The sequence below is a fragment of the Syzygium oleosum genome, unplaced genomic scaffold (genome assembly GCF_021117445.2).
Source record: "Syzygium oleosum isolate NSW1041296 unplaced genomic scaffold, Sole_v2.1 Sole_v2.06, whole genome shotgun sequence".
Classification (NCBI taxonomy): Eukaryota; Viridiplantae; Streptophyta; class Magnoliopsida; order Myrtales; family Myrtaceae; genus Syzygium; species Syzygium oleosum.
Window position 1 is genome coordinate 4,589,015 of NW_026607490.1, and position 23,215 is coordinate 4,612,229.

The window sequence follows — 23,215 nt, forward strand, 5'->3', positions numbered from 1 at the left end:
CACCTAAAAAAATTTAAATTTTACTCAAAGTGGGTGGCTGCGGGTATTATAAGTCATTCCGTAAATTTTTGAATTTTTTGATTTTTTAATTTTTTTTGACACCTAAAAAATTTAAATTTCACTTAAAGTGGTGTGTGGTATTCTAGCCATTTTGTGAAGTTTTGAATTTTTTATTTTATTTTTTAGGCACCTCAAAAAATTAAAATTTTACTCAAAGTGGTATTCTAGCCATTTTAAAAGTTTTGAAAGTTTTGAAATTTTAATTTTTTTAATTTTTTGGGCACCTCAAAAATTTAAATTTCACTCAAAGTGCACAGTATTTTAAGCCATTTTGTGAAGTTTTGAAAATTTTTATTTTATTTTATTTTATATTTTTTTACCTCAAAAAATTTAAATTTCATTTCAAAGTAGATGCATGTATTTTAAGCCATTCTGTGAAGTTTTGAAATTTTTGATTTTTTTTTGGCACCTCAAAAAAATTAAATTTCACTCAAAGTGGGTGGCCACATGTGTTTTAAGCTATTCTGTGAAGTTTTGAAATTTTTGATTTTTTGATTTTTTTAAAAAAAAATTCACCAAATTTCATATTTTCCCGAAATCTGACTTTTTTTTTATTTTCTGAAAATTTTTATGATTTTTTCTAGAATTTTTCAATTTTTATGCATTTTAAAAAAAAAATTATGAGAAAATAGAGAGAATGCATTCGAATCGAAGCTACAAAAGTAGCTTCTTTTTCTTGCCAAAAATGCATTCCGGAATCAAAAATGCATTCCGAATCAAGAATGCATTCGAATCAACTATTTTTAACAAACGCATTTTTATTCCGAATGCAAAAATCGCTCCAACGCAATCCGTAAATTTTTTAACAAACGTCATTGTTTCGAATGCATTAGAACAATTTTTATTCCGAATGCATTCCATGCTCACCCTTATGCTCTGGTTTTAAGGAAAGTTGAACTTTCAAACGAATTCGTCGGTTTCGGCGTCGGTAACATGTCTCCGATCCGAGAACGAAGAGCGGCGAAAACTTTTAGTTTCGCGTCGGTCGGGAAATAACCTCCCGTCCGGGTTTTCGATTGATGTCTTGTTCCTTATCTTAGCATAATCAATGAAGAAGCTTTCTAAGATGTACATGTTCAGAGCATATAGCACACTTACTAACCCCGCAATTTCCACCGAATAATATTTTCATAAACAAGCAGAAGCATAAATTATCCTGAAAAATTTTCTGGCTTCCATCGCCTCTGCAAGGTCTCCTTCGGCAGGCTATCACGGGCCAGAGGAATCAGATCCCAATCAGTCATTTCTCGTCTCCAAAACTTTTTCTCCACCTTAAAAAACAGAAAGAAACAAGAAGAAGAAAAGGCAAACACCCTCCAAAAATCTCCCATCATTTTCTTGCTATCTTCTGTGAGCATGAGCGTGTGAACGAGCGGTTCCAAAGGTTGACCCTTTTTGCTCTTAAACTGTGTCTCGGTCCCTCTGTCTCTCTGTCTCTCTGTTCGAGTCCTCTTCCCTTTTGCCCCGCTTTATAGGGGCAGAGAAATCATTGTTTCGCTCGTTGTCTCCTCCTCTCGAATGAATGGTTCGGCTGTTGAAACTCGGCCTCTTCACCTGATTGTCAAACTCGCTTCTGAAGTCTTTCCTTCCTTCTGTTCAGTAGCTTTCGTCTTTCTGTTGCTTATTTTCGCACAAAGCTCCCGCCTTGCTTTCTGGGTCATCCTCTTTCTGCTCGGAAATGCCGCCGGATTACTTCCCTCTGCGGTGGGAGAGCACCGGCGACCAGTGGTGGTACGCGTCGCCCATCGACTGGGCGGCGGCGAACGGCCTCTATGACGTGGTCAGGGAGCTGCTCCACCTGGACCCCAACCTCCTCATCAAGCTCACCTCCCTACGCCGCATCCGCCGCCTCGAGACCGTGTGGGACGATGACACGGCGGGGCAGTTCGACGACGTGGCCCGGTGCCGCGCCGCCGTGGCGCGCAGGCTCCTCCTCGACTGTGAGCCGCGGAAAGGCAAGGGCGAGAACTCGCTTGTCCGCGCCGGCTACGGCGGGTGGCTCGTGTACACGGCCGCCTCGGCGGGCGACCTCGAGTTCGTGAAGGAGCTGTTGGAGAGAGACCCTTTTCTGGTGTTTGGAGAGGGAGAGTATGGGGTGAGTGATGTGTTGTATGCTGCTGCTAGGAGCAAGAATTGTGGGGTTTTCAGGTGCTTGCTCGAATCTGCGGTTTCACCGAAGAACGGTTTGAGTGTTGGTGAAGTTGATGGGGACAGAGGTTTTAGGTGGGAGATTATGAACAGAGCTGTTCATGCAGCTGCAAGAGGAGGGAATGTGGAGATTCTGAGGGAGCTGATTGAGGGTTGCTCTGATGTTTTGGTGTACAGAGATTCGCAGGGCTCTACTGTGTTGCATAGTGCATCTGGAAGAGGGCAAGTTGAGGTTAGGATTTTTCTTTTTCTTTCCTTTTCTTTTTATTTTTTTGGGATTTCTTTGTTTTCTGTACCGCATTTGAAGATTTTCATTTCACGCTTTGGCTGGTATATGAATTAGTCATCGGATTGTGAGATTGATAATGATGGTAGTTCATAGTTTGATGACTTGCAAGAGTGTGGCTATAAGAGGAGATCGTTATGTCTTCTTGGCGAATTTGGTCACTGATAAAGTTGGGAGTTCGGTTGGTTGTGTAATTTGAAGTTTTTGAATAGGGAGGGGGTTGAGGGCTGTCTCAAATTGCACTGGAAGTGCTTCTGTATTTGTTGCTTTATGGATGGCTTAAGCTGCATACATTGTGTTCTGTTTTGCATAGCAAAAAACCACTTGTTTCCAAAGACCTGGTTAGCTTCATGCACATCTCTATATGCTTGATGACAAGCGATTTGATGCTCGGACGGTATGTGCTAATTTAAGAATTCCACCTTGAAAAATGCATTTGGGATGCTTTTTCTGCGTGACATTTTGAAGCCACCCAAAGCAGACGCCCTATGATACTGCGGTTTTATAGTCTTTATTCCACATGTTAAATTCCTTTGGTGTTGATATGTGAAATGTGAGAATGGTCCCTAACGACTTTTTTTGGTAATCGTAAGAAACGCGATGCTCATTGACTAGTCAATCAGAGCATTTCTGAGAGACACACCCAGCACCTCGACTATCAATGAGTGCATCGGTATTGTGCGTTTTGAAGATTTCAGTCTTTACGGCATATAACTGGGGTATCAGAATGATCAATGAGGCCATGTCTAGACCTGCTGTCGTGACTCGTCAATCTTGTGTTTCCTGTTTTTCTTTGAAAGTGTGTAACTGTAGTGTGTGATGTGTTTTTTTTTTAAAACTAGGACAAATAAATTTCTTTCATTTGCTGGTTTACCAACCCTCTCATGGTGATGAAATCCCGAGCATTCAATCACGGATGCCCACATCGCCACAGGTTTTATTTGGAACTACCTTTATGAACACTTATGCGTGTTTTTGCCCGCTGCAGGTTGTTAAGGATCTAATAGCATCCTATGATATCATTAGCTCTACAGATAATCATGGCAACACAGCGTTACATGTGGCTGCTTACCGGGGTCATTTAAGTGTTGTAGAGGTCCTCATTCTCGCATCTCCCTCTCTAGCCTCGGTGACAAACAGCTATGGCGATACTTTCCTTCATCTTGCTGTGGCAGGTTTCCGCACTCCCGGATTCCGAAGAGTTGATCGTCAGGTCGAGCTTATGAAGCAGTTGTTATGTGGAAAGATCATAAATATCGAGGACATCATCAATGTGAGGAACAGCGATGGAAGGACTGCCCTTCACATGGCTGTAGCCGAGAATATCCAGACGAGTCTCGTGGAACTGCTGGTGACTGTTCGGTCAATTAATTTGAATGTCTGTGATTCTAATGGAATGACTCCACTAGATCTTCTCAAGCAACGGCCCAAATCAACATCTTCTGACATTCTGATAAAGCAGTTGATTTCTGCCGGGGGGATCACCAATTGTCAAGACCGCAAAGTTAGAAATATGCTCGCTTCTCATCTTAGAGAGCAGGGCGTTGTGCGTAGCCCGGGAACATCATTCAGGATTCCCGACGGAGAGATCCTTTTGTATGCTGGGGTCGATAGTGCATGTGGGTCCCGTTTCAATTCGGGCCTTCTGGAGTACGCTAGCTGCTTGAGTGAAATAAGTGACGTAGATTCTGGTAACTTGTCTGAAAATAAGATGGGAAGTTCAATCAATCGTAGTGCGAGACGCCTGAAGTTTCTCTTCGGTTGGGCCGGAAGGAAAGAAAGAAATGCCATTAAGGTGGGGTTTAGAGATGACAATGACAGCGATTCTCTTGAGTCTGTCAAAATAAGTGGCAGTTTCAAGGATCATCGAATCTCACTCAGGCAACGGTATTCGAAACAAGCATCCCTTCCAAACAATAAGAGGACTTACTCTTTGGGGACTGATTTTCCAAGTCCTTCCACGAGAAAGAAGTATACCACGGGCCTTATGCATGGTGTGCTTCAGGCGAAGCCACAATTTTTGCAAGCTGATTCCTGTCCAAGTTCTTATTCGGGGTCATCCATATCTTCACCTATATCACTCGACGGGAGACAGAACATTGATGTCTTGAGAGCCTCTGGGTCAATTAAACCCTTGAATAACGGCAGAAGCCTAGGGAGGGACCAGAAAAAGACCTCGTTCAACAGGAGGCTGATGAATCAGTACTTCTGCTTCGGTGCACAACGTTTAGCCACTGAAGATTCTATCGAGTCTGCGCCGGAATATCGAGCGTACGAGCAAGCCTTAATGGTATGATCTTGCTTCCAAGGAAGAGTACGGTAATAGTGGGTTTTCCTCGGTTAGACTAGATATTCTGAGAGATCACGATATATTGTTGATTCCTTAACCTTTCTTTGTAATAATAAACATAAAGCTCTCAGAAGTTTTTCAGCACAGTAAAACAGATGTGGTAACGTTCCAATGTTGGTTGTATAAATAATGTTATGAAGAGCAAGATTCTGAACAAGTATGTAAATTGTATATGCAGTAATCTCTGTATGGAGTGCGCTTTGATGGAGAAACTTTGAACAGGTTTGTTCTTAGGTCATGTAAGTTGCATGGACCCAAGATTGTGGAGTGATGATCGACGTATCCTTCACTCGTGGAAGTGCTCGTTTTAGGCAAACAGCCCATGTTATCTGTAGTTTTAGCCGAAAATGACGATTAGATTAGCAGACCGGCAGGGACAAGGCACGTGTCATTGAGCGCAGTTAGGTTGGTCTCGACATATATCAAAAAATGGCGTGGCAAAACAAAGTTCGTCTCAAAAGACATGCACTTGATTTGGTATTATCTCTAATCTTCCCATACGATCACATGTTTTGGTCGATAGGTAAATACCCTTCCTTTGTTATGATTCCAGCAGAGTCAGGGTACGAATAAATTCAAAGTGAGCTTGCGACTTGCTTAAAGATGTCTGCCCGATAATTCGACGTGCATAACAAGATTCACGAAATGCTCCTAAGTTTTAGCTACGGGATTGCCTGCCCTCAATTGAAATAAAATTTGAAAAAAACAAAGGTCAAGTGGTAATTCAACAAGAAGCGCACCTAAAGGTCGAATTGGTGGTTGTAAGAATCTTCAGGTTTCAGTTGAGGAGTGTTACAGAGAGAAAACAGCCGAGACCAGCGCCATGGTATATTCTTAGTAAAAGAGAGTGCTAAATATGGCTTCTCTTGATTCCAGGGGTGATCTCTCTCTCTCTAGCTATAAATCACTCATCTTCATGCAACAAGAACTCATCATTCTGTGGTTTTGGGTCCGGGGAAGCTTGACGAGCGCCTGCATTTCCCTAGCAATGGCCCAAGATCGGCCACAGAATGACGAGATCGATGAGAAGTCGATCAACAATTGGCTTCCGATCACATCCTCCAGGAATGCTAAGTGGTGGTACTCAGCCTTCCACAATGTCACCGCGATGGTTGGTGCCGGCGTCCTCAGCTTGCCTTATTCCATGGCTGAGCTTGGATGGTAATTTAACGCGTCCCATCAATTCTTCAGTTTCAATTTCTTCGTTTCGACCATACCATAATTTTTGCACCTTAAAGCCCACTAGGCGAAACTTTTCATTACTATATGTTTTACATGATGTTTGTATCCTTTTCTTTCGCCTTTGCTGTTTACATCACTTCTCTCGCATTAATGCTTCAAAGGCAGCTTTTGACCTGAAAAATCTTCAGGATCCTAGCTGCGGGATGTGATTCTTTACACAGTTTTCAGTTCATCAGCTTGAACCTCAATTTCCAGTGAGCATAAGAAAACACAATTATGATCCACAAGGATATCAGAAAACCAATGTGAACTCTCAGAAGTTTCATTTCATATTTGGCAGAGAAATTTCAAAACTTCTGTTTCTATCTTAAAAGAGTTCGAAAAACCTCAAGAAATCCTAGGGAACAGAGAGCGGAACAAAGTAATTCATTGACAAATTTCTCCATCTCTCTTTTCAATCTTTTTAGAACGCGGATATCCTAACCTTTCCTGCTCAACTGATCCCCACCGACGAAAGCAAACTGCGCCAAACAATGATATAGTTTTACATCTAGATTTTAATGTCTTGACATTGTCCTTTTCCCGTTTTCTTTTTCCGGACACTGGATGGATGTCATTGCAGGGGACCCGGTGTGACTGTGCTCATCATATCATGGGTCGTCACCCTGTACACGCTGTGGCAGATGGTGGAGATGCACGAGATGGTGCCAGGGAAGAGGTTTGACCGGTACCACGAGCTGGGCCAACACGCCTTTGGCGAGAAGCTGGGCCTGTGGATTGTGGTCCCCCAGCAGCTGGTTGTTGAGGTTGGGGTCGACATCGTGTACATGATCACCGGAGGCAAGTCCATCAAGAAGATCCACGAATTGCTCTGCAGCGATTGCCAGCCCATCAGGACCTCCTACTTCATCATGATCTTTGCCTCCGTCCACTTTGTCCTCTCCCACCTCCCCAACTTCAACTCCATCTCTGTTGTCTCCTTGGCTGCTGCAGTCATGTCCCTCAGGTAAGGGATTAACAAGATAGTCTATTTGTTCATGAGAAACCTTGAACTTCTGAGAGCGAGCCATATCGGCTTTAGCTTGTGCATTAAGAAAGGATCGAGGTACGCTTGATCCTGAGACCGCCTTGGAGGATTACACAATGGCCCGACTATAGACCTGACCATAGTTTGGACGGCTCAGGAGACATGGTAGGCTCGCTTCTGTCTATGTTCGCTTAATGAAGCCAAGCGGTACATAGGCCAACGACAGAAAAAAATGCAGACGCAAGCGAGCTTGACCTTTCCCTTTGGCTAGATCGTTTCAATCTCAAACTTTCTTGTTTTTTTACGTCATGCTACTTTGATGTATCATAGGGTTTTTAACATATTTTCATATGTCTGGTATCTACATCAACCCCGCGGTTGGTGTTGGTCCTGCAATTTTAAGGGCAGGCCTTCATCTTTCTTTCTTTTTTGTGTGCACACAGCTATTCCACCATTGCCTGGACAGCATCTCTGCACAAGGGAGTGCAACCAGATGTGGACTATTCGTACAAGGGCAAAGACACACAAACCGTAGTGTTCAACTTCTTCAGCGCGCTGGGCGATGTGGCCTTCGCTTATGCCGGCCACAACGTGGTGCTGGAGATCCAGGCCACCATTCCCTCCAGCCCAGAGAAGCCCTCGAAGAAGCCCATGTGGAGAGGCGTGTTGGTCGCGTACGTCATCGTGGCCATCTGCTACTTCCCTGTGGCCCTCGTCGGCTACTACGTGTTTGGCAACACCGTGGATGACAACATCCTCATCACTCTCCAAAAGCCCAAGTGGATCATAGCTGCTGCTAACTTGTTTGTGGTCATCCATGTCATTGGTAGCTACCAGGTGAGGGGGAAAAAACAAGAAGAAAGACTTATGATTTGCTTCTGCTTTTTGTCCTGTTGAAAAGTTTTGTGCTGTGCTGAGAACTGTTTTCCTTACACTTCGCAATGCTTTGTGGGCACAGATCTACGCGATGCCGGTTTTTGACATGATGGAGACTGTTCTCGTCAGGAAATTGCGCTTCAAGCCTTGCTTCACTCTCCGTTTCGTCACGCGTACAGTCTATGTCGGTGAGTGATTTGAAAAGCTTACCGGTTCTTGATGCATGGAAGTTCTGAATCTGAAGCTAAACTACGGACTTAAGTGGGTGTTTCCCTGCAAAAGTTAAGAGCTGTTTTTCTCCAATGCAATTGATTGTCTTTTCTGGTCTTCCTTGCTCAGCTTTCACAATGGTCGTCGCTATCTGCATCCCCTTCTTCGGTAGTCTCCTCGGGTTCTTTGGAGGGTTTGCTCTCGCTCCAACAACGTACTTCGTAAGTGAAAGCGAAATTGCTTCATTCATTACCTACCGCTCACTTGAAAATTTAGCAAATACATCAGAAATTTGATATCATCATTCCAATTTCTACAGCTTCCATGCATCATGTGGCTTTGTATCAACAAACCGAGGAAATTCAGCTTATCATGGTGTACCAACTGGGTATGCACTAGCTCTTATGGATACACATTCACGAACTTTGACCACAAAATCTTGGTTGTTTTACTGATTTAGCTTGATCTTTTATGCATTTCAGATTTGCATCATACTCGGTGTAATGCTGGTGATTCTCGGACCAATTGGTGGCCTAAGGCAGATCATCCTTTCATCAAAAAATTACAAGTTCTTCTCGTAAAGTCTTTCGCCCTAAAGAGGAGGATTGACTAACCTTGACGATTATCAGGACATAATGATGTCAATTACACGATGGTTGAGGATTAGTTTGTGACAGTGTCTTTGTTTATATATGTTGACGTCTGTATAATCATCTGGCTCGATTTGGGAGGATCGTGTTCTAGTTATGACAAGTCTGTGTAAATAAGGTCAAAGCATGCATTTGACTTAGCTATTATGGAAAACAAGGACGTTTAGAGCAAGCATGTATGTCTCCATGTTTCAAATCCAACTATTTCTCCAGACACCAAATTCGTAAGAATGCTCACAAAGTTTTCCAAAGCAGCATTAATCTCTGTGGTGTACAGCAGTTGAACGTCCGAAGGAATTTGTATTCTACAAAAGGCTGTGAAAGAAATTGGCAGATGGCTGTACTTCAATCCAGATTTGGAGGGGAGATCTGGAGCTGAAGGAGAAGATGAACAGTATTTCTAGAACTAGTGAATTCAAGACTGCAAATCACGACTTCCTGATTAAGCAAAAAATGACCATACAGTTGGTATTTCATGATCATGTCAAACATGACAAATGACTCTCTGTGATCAACTGCAGCCTATAATCTCAGAACTTGCCTAAAAAATATCATTACTGTCCATCCTCAGCAAAATAAGTGTTCAACATTGGTTTTAAATGTCATACCACTAGTCTCTTGTGAATTACTGCCCCATAGGCTAAGCTCTGCAGTTGGAAGTTCTATTCAGGCTTCAATAAAGCAGTTATAATACTCTACATGACCATTCCACCATCTATGGTTGTGACCGGCATAGTGACATCCGGTTGGCAAGCGAACCAAAGATAAAACACCGTGTGAAGGGAGAGGTAAAGGAAAAAGGCAGGAACAGCAATTCTTTGACCAGTCCCATAATGTAGCTGGCTGCAGGGTTGACGGCCAGAAATCCACCAGCCAGCAACTTCTTCTGACTGTCCACACCTTCCTGAACTCATAAAGATAACTAACATCAGTACAGAAGTCCCACACACTCTTTGACGGAATAAATTTGAAGGGCTATTCTTACTTATGACTACACAGCACAGGCACGAGGATTCTTATTCGAAGTTCCATCAGGGGATATGAATTCTCTCAATCCCTCCCCAACCCTAAAGCCACCTGAACTTTCCTGAGTATATAGTGAATACCTTCTTAACCAAGTATCATACAAAATTCATACTCCAGCATAAATGTTATGTGATCTCCTGTATATGTCCTCAACAGTGACAGGACTGGAACTCCCCTAGATCAGCAATTCCTTGGTGAAATACCACTGACACATTCCAGGCAGCCACTCCTTGCATATATCACCTAAGGGAACTGTCTCCAAGATTTTCTTTTCGACTTCTTCCCCGAGTTTGGCAGTCATATCAGACGCAATGAACCCTGGTGCAATAGCATTAGCCTCTGGGGGAAACAATGTTGATAGAAGAAAGCCGACTGCAGTTTTTGATACGGTCGAACAAGGGGGAAAAACTGACTACATTCTTAATAAGACGAGAGAATAAACAATGACAAGATGTGAAAAGCTTACATTGATGTTTCGGCTTGCATATTCTTTTGCTACAGTCTTTGTGAGGCCAAGAACTATTGCACCGTACAAAATGCCATTCCTCTAAATGCCTGAAGCTTCGCAGTCTGCATTGTACGTTATATGACTCCCACAACAAGAGCTCCATACACTGCGGCAACTCTTTTCCTCCTCATGAGGAAGGCATTTCCGAAAAGAGAAGAAATACCCACGAAGCAGAAACTAAGCAATTACCAGTCAAAAGAAACGGCGTATGCAAGCGCCGCAAGTGCGAAAAGGGAAAGAATCGATTACCAGCAACCGAGCTTCCGCTTTGGCGCCGAAGGGATAGGCAGGTTCCGGAGCCGACTCGATGGGAATCCGCCAAGAATCGGGCTCAAATTCTGCCGCAAAAACCCGAGCCTCCTGGACATTGCGAACTCTCCAAACCGGCTTCACGATCCGGCCTGAGCTGAGGGCAGCAGCGCTCGGTCCGGCGACGGTGGCCATCAAGAGATCCAGCAAGAGCTCGCGGCTTCGGAATCGAACACGGAGGAGAAGGAGAAGAAGAGAGCGAAGACGGAAACTAAAACGGTTAGGACAAAGAAGATGCAGCTGTTGAGCCGTCGGAGGTCGGGATCGTGTCGATATCGGCAATGGAAAACGAAGTCGAGGTCGTTGGTTTGGTTCAAAGAGTTAGTTACGACGTTGGAGGTTCCTAACAATCGCACGCGCGTTACGCCTCCGACAACACTTTCAAGCAATCATTGGCAAAATAGAGACTTTACTTCAAAAGAAATAAGGATATAAAATGCTCATTTTTTTCTAGAGAGCTGCAAAGTTTTAATTTGAGCTAATATAAAAAAGATAATTTTTACCCATTAATAAAAGGGAAAATGACACAGAGTCCATGAAGTTTGGCCCAATATGCAATTTGATCCCTGAACTTTTAATTTGTTCAATGTGATCCCTAAACTTTAGCTTAATGTTCAATGTGGCCTCTGAACTTTTAATTTGTTTAATATGATCTATGGACTTTTGGTACATATTCAATATAATGCCTGAATTATATGAAAATGATTAATGCAATCCTTCCATTAATTCATGTTCAGGGACTACATTACCCTCCAAGGAGTTGGTGGAGTGGTAAGGGCTTTGGACTTGTGGGTGATTAATCTCAAGTTCGAGTTCCTCTGCCTTCCACCTTATTATATTCTTGACTTACGTGGAGGCTAATCTGTGGATTTGGTTAGTTCTCCTTCAGTTAGTGCCTGGCCAATCGGACTCTTGTAGTACGGCCGGTGCGGGAGTCTGGATCATCAAAAAAAAAAAAGTTCAGGGACTATATTGAACATTTTCATATGATTCAGGAAATAAATTGAACATGTACCAAAAATCCAGAGACCACATTGAACAAATTAAAAATTTAAAGGCCACATTAAACATTAGGCTAAAATTCAGAGACCGCATTAAATAAATTAAAAATTCATGAACCAAATTACACATTGATCCAAACTTCATGAACTATTTGTTATTTGAAACGAAAAGGGCTTTGGTTTGATATTTGAAACGAAGCCGGTTGTAAAATGATCCAAAAGGATAATTGGGAAATTTTGTTAGATTTGGTCCATTTGTGAGCACAGAACAGAACAGCACTATGACATGAGCAGCATATTTTCATTTGAGTAACTTCCAATTCGTGCATCAATTACTTTCTTTAAGAATGGCGGGCTCCTCATTTTCGCAGAGAATACACGATAGCATCAACTAAACAACGGTTAATTAGAACAAACGGAATTATCTCTGGAGCTGCTCTGCGAGCTTAATCAAGCTATACGTCTCAGCGTCCGGCCTCGCGCCTCCCAGGATCATTCTTCTCAGGAGGTTGGGATCACAAGCCTTGGCCTTCAGATAAGCCTTTATCAACGTGTTGTACACGAAGGTGTAGCGGGCATATCTCGCTTGAGCGAGTTCCTCGAAATACTTCTCTGCATTGACGACATCGCCCTTCTCCGCGAACATCTCAACTATAGATAGCGTGGTCTCCAACCACGGGGTGGATTTCCTGACCCTTGCGCTTGTTGTCGACCGTGAACCCATGTCCAGAGTCCTCAGGGCTTCGTTTACTAAATTCGCCTTCATACAACCTAATGCAAGATGACGGTAAGTAATGGCATTCGGCTTGCACCCGTTCGCGACCATCTCTTTGAATAGAGCAGAAGCTTTATTAATGGAACCATGCTTGCAATACACAGATATTAGTGAGTTGTATTGCTCTGTTGATTTCAACTCTTTCGTCGACTTCATCTCCAACCAGAGCTCCTCAGCTCGAGAAAGTTGTCCAATCCTACCAAATGCTTCAATAGCCAACATATAACTCTTTGACCTAACATGGGGAAGATCTTTCACAACACACCAAGTTCTTTCCAGCTCCTTATCCTTCCCAAGATATCCATACAATATGAGAAGGAGATCTAGCGTAGACCAGTTACTTCCAGTAGCAGACATCTCTATAGACTCAACATAGGCCTCCGCAGCAGTGTATAACCTCGCCACAGCATGTGCAACAGCTAGTATGCAGTAAGACACCTCGTTCGGCTCAACTTTCTTTCGATGCATCTCGCCGTATACCTTGACAAGACCTTCGATGTTATGTTCATTAGCCTCTATTTTCATGAGAATGTTATATGTTGACACATGAGGGCCCACCTTATCTGCCTTCATTTGAGTTAGGATCTTTGGGATCATTTTCCTACGGCTGGGGGAGGAATGGAGGACAATGAGGCGGTTGAAAACCAAGTGTGAGATAGCATAACCTAGCTCCCTCATTTTCTTCATGTACGTTAATGGGAGCCTTACAACACCTTTCTCTAAGCAGATAATCACAAAATTGTTGTAAACCAGCTCATTCTGAAACTCCATTGGAATTCGAGAGAAAAGACTCTCACCTCTTGATATCCCATGAAATCTTGTCGTGAATTCCAACAGATAGGAGTACTCCAGTTCCTTTGGCTTATACGGCCTCTCGCGAATAATCCATTCCATCATCTGTAAAATGCATTTAGCACAATAGTGATTTAAGCTTTCCATATTCAGGCTACCTCGGATCCAATTATGAGAGCATCTAGATAAGGGTGCAATGTTGCTGAAATTTTCTTTAACATGGTAAAAGAGAAGGAAAAAAAATTGAAAATCATTAACAAATTTATGCCTTTAATTTTACAGTTCAGCCCAAGAGAAGGAGAATGTATACCTAAAAGGATGCTACCGAACTGGTAAATCTTTATACAATATGATGTCTCCATTCATTTGGACCAACACAAGTTGACCTTGTAGCTTCTACACTCACTTTAAAGTTTTCTCAATATTTTCGCAAGAATCAATGATCGAGTGAATAAGAACCTTCTAGAGTCCGCTCATTTGATGTAAATAGCACATTTTGCCTTCAGCATCAAACTACCACCCATGAAAATAATATCAAGCAGAGAAGACATTCACCTCAAGAGCACGCTTGTTCATCTGCAACTTCCTCAAACGATTAATAGCATGATATATTTCCCCTCTATGAATGGGGAAACCGTCCCCCATCCAACTCTGGAATGCACATCCGACTGGCCGTCCTCTAGGCAGCTTCTCAATTCTATAAGAAAGGCATTCTGCTACCGGCAGGCTTCCTTTGGCAGACTTCTCAGTAGCTTCAGTGCCAAGGAAGCTGCAATAACTAAAAGGAACCTGAGTGAACAACGAAGATATACTGTGTGCTCGACGATGGATCGCCTGAATGCACCGGCTGCTTGGCCCAAAAGCCAGTGCTAGCATGAGTTTCAGGATTTTCTTGCTACAGTTGGCTGACAGTAAAGCAACCTTTTCTGCACCATATCCCTTGCAACTGGAGAGTTGAACTATGACTCGTGTGACAGACCAACTAGTTCTGTGGTTAAGTTCTGTTCCTGTAGCAGGAAAAGAATATACAATAATGAGAGCAAATATACATCTCTAACTTCAGTCAGGTTCTGAGTTCTTATATATCAGGATTCATAAACAATTATGTCCATCCATAGTTAATAAAACCCAAGAAAACTACATGTCAAAATCGGAGAGATGCATGCAAAATTTTATCTTATTTTAGCCTGATATGAAACAACACGAAGTTCCAGGCTGCAAATGATCCCAAGTCAGATGCCCGTGTATTCAACTTATCCTAAATAATTCGAAGTAAGATTTAGGGGGCCGGAGGGCGCGGGGTACGTGGAGGTAATATATGGGGTCAAAATTGAAATGCGGGTGAGGGAAAATTTTGAAATTTGGTCCGGCATTCGTCCCCCACCTCTCATTCCCTCCCTCCGCTCCCCCTCTTCCCAAACAAAGCATAAGCATAAATTTTTTTTCGTAAAACCCAACATGGACATCCTTATGTATTCAAAACCAAAACAGTCGGGTCCGGACTAGATACGATTCGAGTTCCTGGTAATCTACTTCCCCAACCTAAACTCTCCATAATTATGCGGGTCACATTAATAGGCCCAGACACGCTAATTTGGAAGGGAAAAGGTCACCAATTAGCAAAGAGCACGGCACTCAGACAAAGAGAGACTGAACTGTCTCTGGAGCATTTCGTCGAGCACCATCAATGCGGTCACGACCGAGAGAAGATGGTCCAACGACGGAAGAGTCACGCGCAACCACAACGTCACTGAAGCATTTCTGCAACAACAACACCGCCCCCGAATAACTACGGCATTACAGCTAACAGCAAAACCTTATGAACTCTTTAACGGAAAAAAACGAATTCGCAGAGGCTGTACCCCTAAGGCAAGCATTCGAGCACGCCCAATTCACTCCCGGAGATCCGTTCAATTCGCAACGGAACCGAAATCGCGAAGCGGAATCCGCCGAAACCCGCAGCGCGGCCGCCGCGTCGGAAGAGCCCGCGAAAACCCACGAAGGATTCCCAGCCGAAGCGGCCTCCGGACACCGGCTCCGAGCTAGCGGGGGAGCTCAACTAGGACCACGGGTCGCGCCCCCCAGTGCAAGATTTCAGGGCGCGCTGGAATGCCGAACGACGCTAGAATCGAGCAACACGATCGGCGAGCGTATCGGAGAGCAGAGAAGAAACCGACTCGCACGAAGAAGAGCCAGCGAACGGGAGTTGCGCAGTGACGTTCGTGCGAAGTGAGTAGCAGGGCACTGCTGGGCCCCTCTCGCGGTCGAGTCCGCAGCATTTACGGACACGGCCCTTCGAACGTGCTTCGTTCTCGAGAGAAAAGAACACCAGCAGCACGCGAACTTTGATATAACGTGCAACATGATCCTTAAATATTTAATTTATTTAATATAATTCATGAACTTTAACTTGATATATAATATGATCCGTAAAATTTTAATTTATTCAATATTATCCTTAAATTTTTTGTATATATTTAATTTAGTCCATACATTAAACATTTTTATATAGTGCATGGACTATATTGAAAATGTACCAAAAATTCAGAAACCGCATTAAAAATTCAGGCATTACACTAAACACTAAGCTAAAGTTCATGAACTACATTGAATAAATTAAAAGTACATTGAACATTGAGTCAAAATTCATGGATTATTTATGTCATTATCTCTTCTTGGGACGGTAACCTTTTATAGCATACTACCATTCTATAGGTTCTTTTTTCATCAAATTCTCTTTCTTTAGTCACTCACTATGCTCGTAGCTATTTGCACCCCCTCCTTCTCCTTGTAGTCTTCTCGAAATCTTTAGAGGGTTTGCGAGAAAGGCACGCTAGAAGTGCAATAACCTTCGTGCAACGTTCCCTTTGGTATCAAAACTTTTCGCCGGATCACTTAAGTTCCAAATTAAAGAAAAAATAATTACTTAAGTGCCTCCTGTGACAAATTCTGATAATTCATCCCGCATGGTTTTCTTTTTATGAAATCTTAATGTCTACGTGGCTTGTCTAACGAGGACGACGTGGCCTTAAAACTCATCCTCCTTCTCTCTTTTCTCCCTAATCCTAGGACAAAGATCGCTTGGCCTGAAACTCAAGCTCTCGGAAAGTCGAGATTCATCTTCAATGACACTGAAACCCACTTCAAATCGACTCCAAAAGCGGTTTCCTACCTCTCCAACTCCACCTTCTACAACAAGCGCAACTCATTCCCCTCCTCCCCCCCCCCCCCCCCAACCCCCTTCTCGAATTTCATCTCCTCCTATTCGCACCGCGGTTCGCCGCCATCATTGACGCCTCCTCCAGTCTCGACGTCCCCTTTCGCCAAGCTCGGCACTTCATTAACTCCCTCACCTCCCCGCCTCTTTGCCATGGGCATCCGCAAGGACAACGTCATCCTCCTCCTCTCCCCCAATTCCATCTCCTTCCCCGTCATCTACCTCGCCATCATGTCCCTCGGTGCCCTCGTCACAACCACCAATTAGTTGTCCCTGGTTTTCTCCTCTCTCTCTCTCTCTCTCTCTCTCTCTAGGTCTTACTCCTCTTTTATATGTACATATGTATAGGCTATTCACGGTGATTGAATCCGAAACTTGATACTTCTCCAATCCCTTTATCAGTAGGGCCGCATGCTTATTGCCCCTTGGTTCTCTTATCTGAACATATTCTTGCTCTATTTCTTTTCCCCAGCATCTAAACCTTCATAATGGCTCTTTGTTACTATCCATCGTCAAAATTCCACTATAAAAATTGCAATTCCGGCGAGACAAAATCACACAGGTGAAGTAGCAGACCTCTATTGCAAGTTTCAGTCACTAATTTTGCCCCAAATCTACGGTCGTGAGGTTAGAGATTGAGAAATAGGCTGAATTTTTCCCCAAATCATTGATTGTGAGATTAGGGTTTGAAGAAGTGGTTGAATTTGGGGCAAGCGTGTGTTAGGGCTATTAATTCTGATTGGACATGTCAGCGAGCCGGGTTGATCGGAAGAAATGTTAGAATATTGTCATGTTGGATTTCAGCATTTCAAATCAGAGTTGACACTTAATTGATTATTTTTTTAAAAAAGTGGTTAAGTGATCTGACGAAAAATTTTGGCACTAAAGTGAATACTTTACCGAAGTTATGGCACTTCCAATGTCCCTTTCCCGAGGGTTTGCTCTCGCTCCAATAATATACTTCGTAAGCGAGAGTGTTTATACTAAAAAATGACCAACTTTTGATTATTATCAATAAGTGATAGACTTAGTTGATGAGAGCAGAGCTTAGTCATTTATAAATAGAAAAAATTATCAATAAACTTGAAGGGAATTGGTAACTTGCTAATGAAGTCATTGACAACACAACGTAAAGTTATTGACGAGAGTCCTAAAATATCTCAACAAAGTCATCAATATCGACATGTAGCAATCGACACGAAGATAACCATTGGTTGGTTATGTTATACCCGTTCAGGAAGTAAGTTCTAGTAACCACCGAAAGGGAGTTACTTGGTCTTTCACATTTAGTAACCGCCATGTATAACCGTCGTTTGTAAGGGTTATAAATACTCCAAGTGATCTGAATCAATTACAGAATTGGAGGATCTTTATTTTTATCTTTACTTTCCACAATTTATCTTTTTCGTATCTTTCAATTCCCATACTTTAGTCATAATTTCAGGTATTTTGTTGTCGATTAAATTATGATGTTGTATTATCATTATACTTTGTCATCAATTAAATTTCGACAAAGTGTTTTGTATTTCATCACCGATTATATTCATACGAAGCATATCCGTTCCTCGTGATTCATTGAGACTCCTGTCTAGAATCATCATGAGATCTGTCTCCGCAGAATAAAATCGAAGAATCAATTTTGATGAAAGATATTTCGTCCATTGAGACACATTTTGGCGAAAGAGAGCAAAAATGCTTTATCGCGTTACCTATCACTCTCTTGACAAATACAACAGAAAGTTCATTTATCTTTCCAATTTCTACAGCTCCGGCGCATCACGTGGCTTTGAAACTACAAACCTAGGAGATTCAGCTCATCATGGTGTACCCACTGGGTCTGCACCAATTTTTATGGATACATAACCACCTACTTCCACAGCAAAATCTTGGTTGTTTTACTGATTTAGCTTCGTCTGTTATGCCAATCAGATCAGCATCATACTCGGTGTCGTGCTGCTGATTCTCCGACCAAAGGGTGGCCTAAGACAGATTATCCTTTCATCAAAAGAGTACAAGTTCTTCTCGTAAAGGCTTTCGCCCTAAAGAGGAGGATAGACTAGCCATGAGGATTATCATGGCATGATGACGACAATGTAGACGGTTGTTGAGAATGACCAGTTCATGGAGGAATAGATTATGACTGTCTTTGGTCGTGTGTCGACGTTGTTATAATCTTCTGGCTTGATTTGGTAGGATCAAGCTCTTGTCTCGACAAGTATAGGTGTACATAAAGTCAAATCACACCTTTCGATTTAGCTTATCACGAAAACAGGGACATCTACCGAGCATGTATGTCGCCATGTTTCAGATCCAATGATTTCTCCAACTCCAAATTATTCATAAGAATGCTCGCAAAGTTTTCTAAAGCAGCATTAATCTCTGTGGTGTCCAGCAGTTGATTGTACGTAAAAAATTTGAATTCTTCGCACAGACTATGAAAGAATTTCGCAGATGGATTTACTTCCGTCCTAATTTGGACTAGAAGCAGAAGATGAATAAACAGCCTATGAAAGAAATTGGCAGATGGATTTACTTCCGTCCTAATTTGGACTTGAAGCAGAAGATGAATAAACAGCCCACGAAAGAAATTGGCAGATGGATTTACTTCCATCCCAATTTGGAGATGAATTTATATCCTTGAACTAGTGAATCAACACTGCAAATCGCAATTTCCTGATCGAGCCAATAATAACCATACGATGGTATTTCATGAACAAGTATGTCAAACATGAGGGATGATTCTGTGTGATCAATTGCAGCTGATAATCTCAAAACTTGCCTCAAAAACCTCTTATTGTCCATCCTAAGCAAAATAAGTTTTCAACATGGGCTCTATTGTCATACCACCCTGCGGCGTAGGCTAAGCTCTGCAATTGGAAGTTCTATTCAGGTTTCAACAAAGCAGGTACAATACTCTACATGACCATTCCACCATCTATCGTGAAGACCTGCATAGTAACATCAAGTTATTAAGCAAACCAAAGATGAAACACCGTGATGAGGGGGGAAAAAGGTAAAACAGCGGGAACAGCAATTCTTTTACCTGTCCCGTAATGTAGCTGGCTGCAGGGTTGATGGCCAGAAATTCCACTAGTCCAGCAACTTCTTCTGGTTTTCCATACCTTCCTGAACTCATAAAGATGACTAACATCAGAACAGAAGTCTCACATGCTCTTTGATGAAATAAATTTTGAAGGGCTACTCTTAGTTAAGACAACACAGCACGGCTACGAGGTCTATTCTTCTTATTAGACGTTCCATCAGGCGCCATCGATACTCTCAATCGCTCTCCAACCCTAAAGCCACCAAAACTCTCCTAAGTGTAACAAGCATCTTCCTAAGTATCAAATACAAGTCATACTTCAGCATCACTGTCATTAAATCTCATGTAATGTCCTCAGAAACAGTGGACTGGAAAATCCCTAAATCAGCAATTCTTTGGTGAAATACCACAAAGATATTACAGGCAGCCACTGCTTGCATATCTCACCTAATGGAATTGTCTCCAAGATTTTCTTTTCAACTTCTTCCCCAAGTTTGGCAGTCATATCAGATGCAATGAACCCTGGAGCAATAGCATTAACCTGGGGAAATAATGTTGTTAGAAGTGAGCCAACTGCAGTTTTCAATCGGTCAAACAAGGGGAAAAACTGACTACATTCTTAATAAGACATAGAATAAACAATGACAAGATGTCAAAAGCTTACATTGACATTTCGGCTTGCATATTCTTTTGCTACAGTCTTTGTTAGGCCAATAACCCCCGCTTTTGCAGCACTGTAGTTGGCCTGCCCGGCATTACCCACAAGGCCAACAACTGATGCAATGTTTACTATTCTTCCCTGCAAATTCGGCCTCCATTTAAATGTGATTGGACCATATACTGAACGTCATAATTCCACTTGGAGGCGTCATACTAATGAATAAGAATATCAAACTCAGCCAGTAGGCTGCCTTTTTTTCAAGGGCAGAAGCTCCGTAATCACAAATGAAAAGTCAGGATAGGAATGTTTTGCTACCTTTCTCTTCTTCATCATAATTTTAGCTACTGCCTGAAAAAAAAGTCTTAATTTTTGTAAGTGACCAAAAAAACCATTTATATGATAAAGTAAATCCGACAAGTTCACAAACCTGAGTGCAGAGGAAAACACCAGTCAGATTCAAATCAATGACCTCCTGCCATTGGGCTTTCTTCATTCTCATCAATAACCCATCACGAGTGATCCCTGCAACCACGGCTGCTACTTTATTTCGAATATGAGACATAGAACTCACTGCTTCTCTACTCATAATATGGTAAAAAATTTCTTCTCTGTAGTGACGTTCTCCAAATTCGAATTGCCATAGTAAATTCGAATAGAAGAACTTCTAATTACTAGAATGTTTAAAGTGTGACAAGTAGCTTAACACCACCATAAAATAAAGTAAAAAGTGAAACAAGCAGGTAATAGCAAGAGGCGTTCATGCTTTACCCGCATTGTTTATCAATACATCCACAGTTCCCCATGCATCCACTGCCTGCACATAAGAATCGCAAAGCATAAAAAAAGGTTCGCCAACATGTTGCCATCATTCAGAAATTTTACTTACAGTCTTAATCATAGCTTCGACATCAGCCTCTTTTGAAACATCCCCACCAAAAGTAAGAGCTTGACCACCACATGCCTCTATCTGGAAGAAAAGATTGACCAGTGTTGATCAGCTTAATCTAGCCAGCTAGGGATAGAGAGAGTACTTGCAAAAGATACGATACTAAAAGACAGCTTTGAATAGCAATTCTTTCGAACTCCACCAGATAGATATGAGCACCACATGGTAAAGGAGGAGGCAGAGTAGAGAAGATTTTGGTAAGCTTAATACCTCTTTGACCACTTCATCGGCTTCCTTTGATGATCTGGCATAATTTACTAGGACCTGCGATGGCACAAGGAATAACAACAATGGCATGACGGATGGGTTACTAAGGGTGAATAAAATACAGTTAAAATTACTTTGTCAGAATTATGCATGGCTTAATGCATGTGAAGTTTCAGAAAACTCAAAAAAAATTAACAAGTAATAAATGTCAGCTTTTGTACAAAACGCAAGTGGCAGAGTTTCTTTCATTTATTTCATGATCCAACATTTTGAGTTCCCGAGTTTAAGTAAGTCACATCAATTAGATAGCTATATAATACTATCAACCACGTCCATGTCTTTTTACATTTCTTGGAAATATCTTTCTTTCAACTTGTGGAAATTGAACGAAAAATTAGAATGTGGATATTCTGAACCAAAAATACGAGACAGAAGTGCATCTTCAAATGCACGCAAGGAGGAATGGCACGTGTGCATGCACACACCCAAACGCATACACAATTATGGTCTGGTATGAAGATATACTGTATCTTGAGAACCAACGTATGCAATCCCTTGAATTATTTCAGAATGGCTCACTAAATAAGGGAGACCGTTTACCCATATCACCATAGCCACTGTGCCAAAAGAAAGCAACAGATGTGCGTAGGAATATACATCATTCATTTGCAGAGCAGAACACTCATAACGCGGGCAAAGTACTAAGTCGCTAATAGTCAAAGCTTGCGGATTGAGAAGATCACACCGACCTTGCAACCTGCTTTACCCAGTAATAACGCAACGGCTTTACCAATACCCCTGGAGGCTCCAGTAACAATCACGACAGGCGATTCCACGCTTTGAGCACCTTCTGTGCTCACTTTTTCAACAGTGGCAACCTGAGCTCTTACACCTGCATGAACAATCAATAACCCGCGTGGTTAATGATAGATTTATCCAGCACTAGAAGCCAGAGATATATGGCCCATGTTTCCTGTACAACAAAGCCAAACCAGAATAGATCACCACTTCCCTGAGGGCTAACTTGCATGAATGCAATTACTACGCGAAGCTTGTGTTCCCTTAGCCTCACACTCACAAATTAAGGAAAAGAATATCTTGTCATTGCTAATCCTTTCCATGGAAAAACACAAATTACTCATCCCATTTTGTAACTACTCCTCATAATTTCCCACTCGTCAGCATCCCAATCATTCAACTGTATTAAAATTCCCACTCGCCAGCATCCCAATCATTCAACTGTATCAAAACTCGGAAACGAAAAACCCGCAAACATCTTCCCCGATCCAATTGTTCCGGCACCTGCACTCCACACATCCTGGGCACTCCACATAAACGCAAGACTCGAAGGACTGCCAAGACACGGAAGCACGTAACACAATGCCGCGACTCTACATGCCCGAAACTCAGCAGGACCAGCGAAAACGTAGCAAACGCATCGCACGAAGGCAAAAAACCGAAAGAATCGACTACCGGCAATCGAGCTTCCGCTTCGGCACCGAAGAGACGGCAGGTTCCGGAGCTGGCTCCATCGGGCTCCGCCGAGAACCGGCTTCACAAACCCGAGCCTCCGACCGTCAGAACTCCCGGGCCGGCAGGCGACGCGGCCTGAGGCGAGGGCGGCGGCGGCGGCGACGCTCGATGCGGCGGCGGCGGCCATCGGAGATCCGGCGAGAGCTCGCGGCGCCCGAACCGAATGCGAAGGAGAAGGAGGAGGAGATGAAGGGAGCAGCGAAGCCGGGAATGAGACGATGGTCGGGGACAAGAGCAATTTGCAGAGCTATAATAAATGCGAGGGGGGGAGAGCCTCGGGAGGTCCGGATTGCCGCCGAGAGCGGCGATGGAAACGAAGTTTGGGGTCGTTACTTCAAAGGAGGGTGGTTATGACCGACGTTGGAGAAATTAAAATGGCAATTGCGAGTCCATCAAGATTCCAACGAC

General features: G+C 42.7%; 5 protein-coding genes across 13 annotated transcripts; 2 read left to right on the top strand and 3 right to left on the bottom strand.

Annotated features, from left to right (window-relative positions):
* The first annotated feature begins 1,187 nt into the window (after positions 1-1,187).
* On the top strand, positions 1,188-5,001 carry LOC115680204 (uncharacterized). The gene is made up of 2 exons (XM_030603960.2): positions 1,188-2,440; positions 3,483-5,001. Exons 1-2 carry the CDS (start codon positions 1,739-1,741, stop codon positions 4,788-4,790), a joined length of 2,010 nt encoding a protein of 669 aa, XP_030459820.2. The 5' UTR covers positions 1,188-1,738; the 3' UTR covers positions 4,791-5,001.
* A 472-nt stretch (positions 5,002-5,473) lies between these two features.
* Positions 5,474-9,010, top strand: LOC115680205 (lysine histidine transporter-like 2). Of its 2 annotated transcripts, XM_056312257.1 has the most exons (8): positions 5,474-5,722; positions 5,805-6,005; positions 6,649-7,032; positions 7,497-7,890; positions 8,012-8,117; positions 8,269-8,360; positions 8,459-8,527; positions 8,622-9,010. In XM_056312257.1, the coding sequence occupies exons 2-8, from the start codon at positions 5,833-5,835 to the stop codon at positions 8,718-8,720; spliced, it is 1,317 nt and encodes a 438-aa protein (XP_056168232.1). In that variant the 5' UTR covers positions 5,474-5,722; positions 5,805-5,832; the 3' UTR covers positions 8,721-9,010. The 2 variants fall into 2 exon arrangements, with proteins under 2 accessions (XP_056168232.1, XP_030459821.2); XM_030603961.2 differs by lacking the exon at positions 5,474-5,722 and having other exon boundaries at positions 5,734-6,005.
* On the bottom strand, positions 6,317-11,305 carry LOC115680206 (uncharacterized). Of its 4 annotated transcripts, XR_008816785.1 has the most exons (4): positions 10,282-11,208; positions 9,896-10,154; positions 9,398-9,693; positions 6,317-8,402 (listed from the first exon to the last, which is right to left on the bottom strand). XR_008816785.1 is itself a non-coding variant. In XM_030603962.2 (2 exons), exons 1-2 carry the CDS (start codon positions 10,765-10,767, stop codon positions 9,505-9,507), a joined length of 384 nt encoding a protein of 127 aa, XP_030459822.2. In that variant the 5' UTR covers positions 10,768-11,262; the 3' UTR covers positions 9,202-9,504. The 4 variants fall into 4 exon arrangements, 1 of the variants encoding a protein (XP_030459822.2); XR_008816784.1 differs by lacking the exon at positions 6,317-8,402 and having other exon boundaries at positions 9,202-9,693; positions 10,282-11,137; XR_004005612.2 differs by lacking the exons at positions 6,317-8,402; positions 9,896-10,154 and having other exon boundaries at positions 9,202-9,693; positions 10,282-11,305.
* Positions 11,306-11,844: 539 nt separating this feature from the next.
* LOC115680318 (pentatricopeptide repeat-containing protein At1g07590, mitochondrial) lies at positions 11,845-15,448 on the bottom strand. 5 transcript variants are annotated; one of them, XM_056312786.1, is made up of 5 exons: positions 15,063-15,448; positions 14,814-14,961; positions 13,756-14,207; positions 13,206-13,305; positions 11,845-13,127 (listed from the first exon to the last, which is right to left on the bottom strand). In XM_056312786.1, exons 3-5 carry the CDS (start codon positions 14,074-14,076, stop codon positions 12,055-12,057), a joined length of 1,494 nt encoding a protein of 497 aa, XP_056168761.1. In that variant the 5' UTR covers positions 14,077-14,207; positions 14,814-14,961; positions 15,063-15,448; the 3' UTR covers positions 11,845-12,054. The 5 variants fall into 5 exon arrangements, with proteins under 5 accessions (XP_056168761.1, XP_056168760.1, XP_056168759.1 ...); XM_056312785.1 differs by having other exon boundaries at positions 11,845-13,305; positions 14,857-14,961; positions 15,063-15,447; XM_056312784.1 differs by having other exon boundaries at positions 11,845-13,305; positions 15,063-15,447.
* A 3,549-nt stretch (positions 15,449-18,997) lies between these two features.
* Positions 18,998-23,203, bottom strand: LOC115680148 (3-oxoacyl-[acyl-carrier-protein] reductase 4). Its single transcript, XM_030603884.2, has 11 exons — positions 22,748-23,203; positions 22,024-22,166; positions 21,278-21,331; positions 21,008-21,088; positions 20,890-20,935; positions 20,549-20,643; positions 20,437-20,469; positions 20,125-20,259; positions 19,908-20,001; positions 19,461-19,543; positions 18,998-19,365 (listed from the first exon to the last, which is right to left on the bottom strand). Exons 1-11 carry the CDS (start codon positions 22,932-22,934, stop codon positions 19,333-19,335), a joined length of 984 nt encoding a protein of 327 aa, XP_030459744.1. The 5' UTR covers positions 22,935-23,203; the 3' UTR covers positions 18,998-19,332.
* Between the last annotated feature and the right edge of the window lie 12 nt (positions 23,204-23,215).

What these genes read in the sequence shown, in the direction of transcription:
- LOC115680204 (XM_030603960.2), top strand. Translation starts at nt 1,739, where the DNA reads ATGCCGCCGGATTACTTCCCTCTGCGGTGGGAGAGCACCGGCGACCAG. An exon ending in CTGGAAGAGGGCAAGTTGAG is followed by an intron (nt 2,441 to 3,482) that starts GTTAGGATTTTT and finishes TGCCCGCTGCAG; the next exon opens with GTTGTTAAGGATCTAATAGC.
- LOC115680205 (XM_030603961.2), top strand. Translation starts at nt 5,761, where the DNA reads ATGCAACAAGAACTCATCATTCTGTGGTTTTGGGTCCGGGGAAGCTTG. An exon ending in GCTGCAGTCATGTCCCTCAG is followed by an intron (nt 7,033 to 7,496) that starts GTAAGGGATTAA and finishes GTGTGCACACAG; the next exon opens with CTATTCCACCATTGCCTGGA. An exon ending in TCGCTCCAACAACGTACTTC is followed by an intron (nt 8,361 to 8,458) that starts GTAAGTGAAAGC and finishes CAATTTCTACAG; the next exon opens with CTTCCATGCATCATGTGGCT.
- LOC115680206 (XM_030603962.2), bottom strand. Translation starts at nt 10,767, where the DNA reads ATGGCCACCGTCGCCGGACCGAGCGCTGCTGCCCTCAGCTCAGGCCGG. An exon ending in AAGCGGAAGCTCGGTTGCTG is followed by an intron (nt 9,694 to 10,572) that starts GTAATCGATTCT and finishes TTATGAGTTCAG; the next exon opens with GAAGGTGTGGACAGTCAGAA.
- LOC115680318 (XM_030604126.2), bottom strand. Translation starts at nt 14,076, where the DNA reads ATGCTAGCACTGGCTTTTGGGCCAAGCAGCCGGTGCATTCAGGCGATC. An exon ending in TGAACAAGCGTGCTCTTGAG is followed by an intron (nt 13,306 to 13,755) that starts GTGAATGTCTTC and finishes TGCATTTTACAG; the next exon opens with ATGATGGAATGGATTATTCG.
- LOC115680148 (XM_030603884.2), bottom strand. Translation starts at nt 22,934, where the DNA reads ATGGCCGCCGCCGCCGCATCGAGCGTCGCCGCCGCCGCCGCCCTCGCC. An exon ending in CCGATGAAGTGGTCAAAGAG is followed by an intron (nt 21,089 to 21,277) that starts GTATTAAGCTTA and finishes CTTTTCTTCCAG; the next exon opens with ATAGAGGCATGTGGTGGTCA. An exon ending in TCGAAGCTATGATTAAGACT is followed by an intron (nt 20,936 to 21,007) that starts GTAAGTAAAATT and finishes TCTTATGTGCAG; the next exon opens with GCAGTGGATGCATGGGGAAC.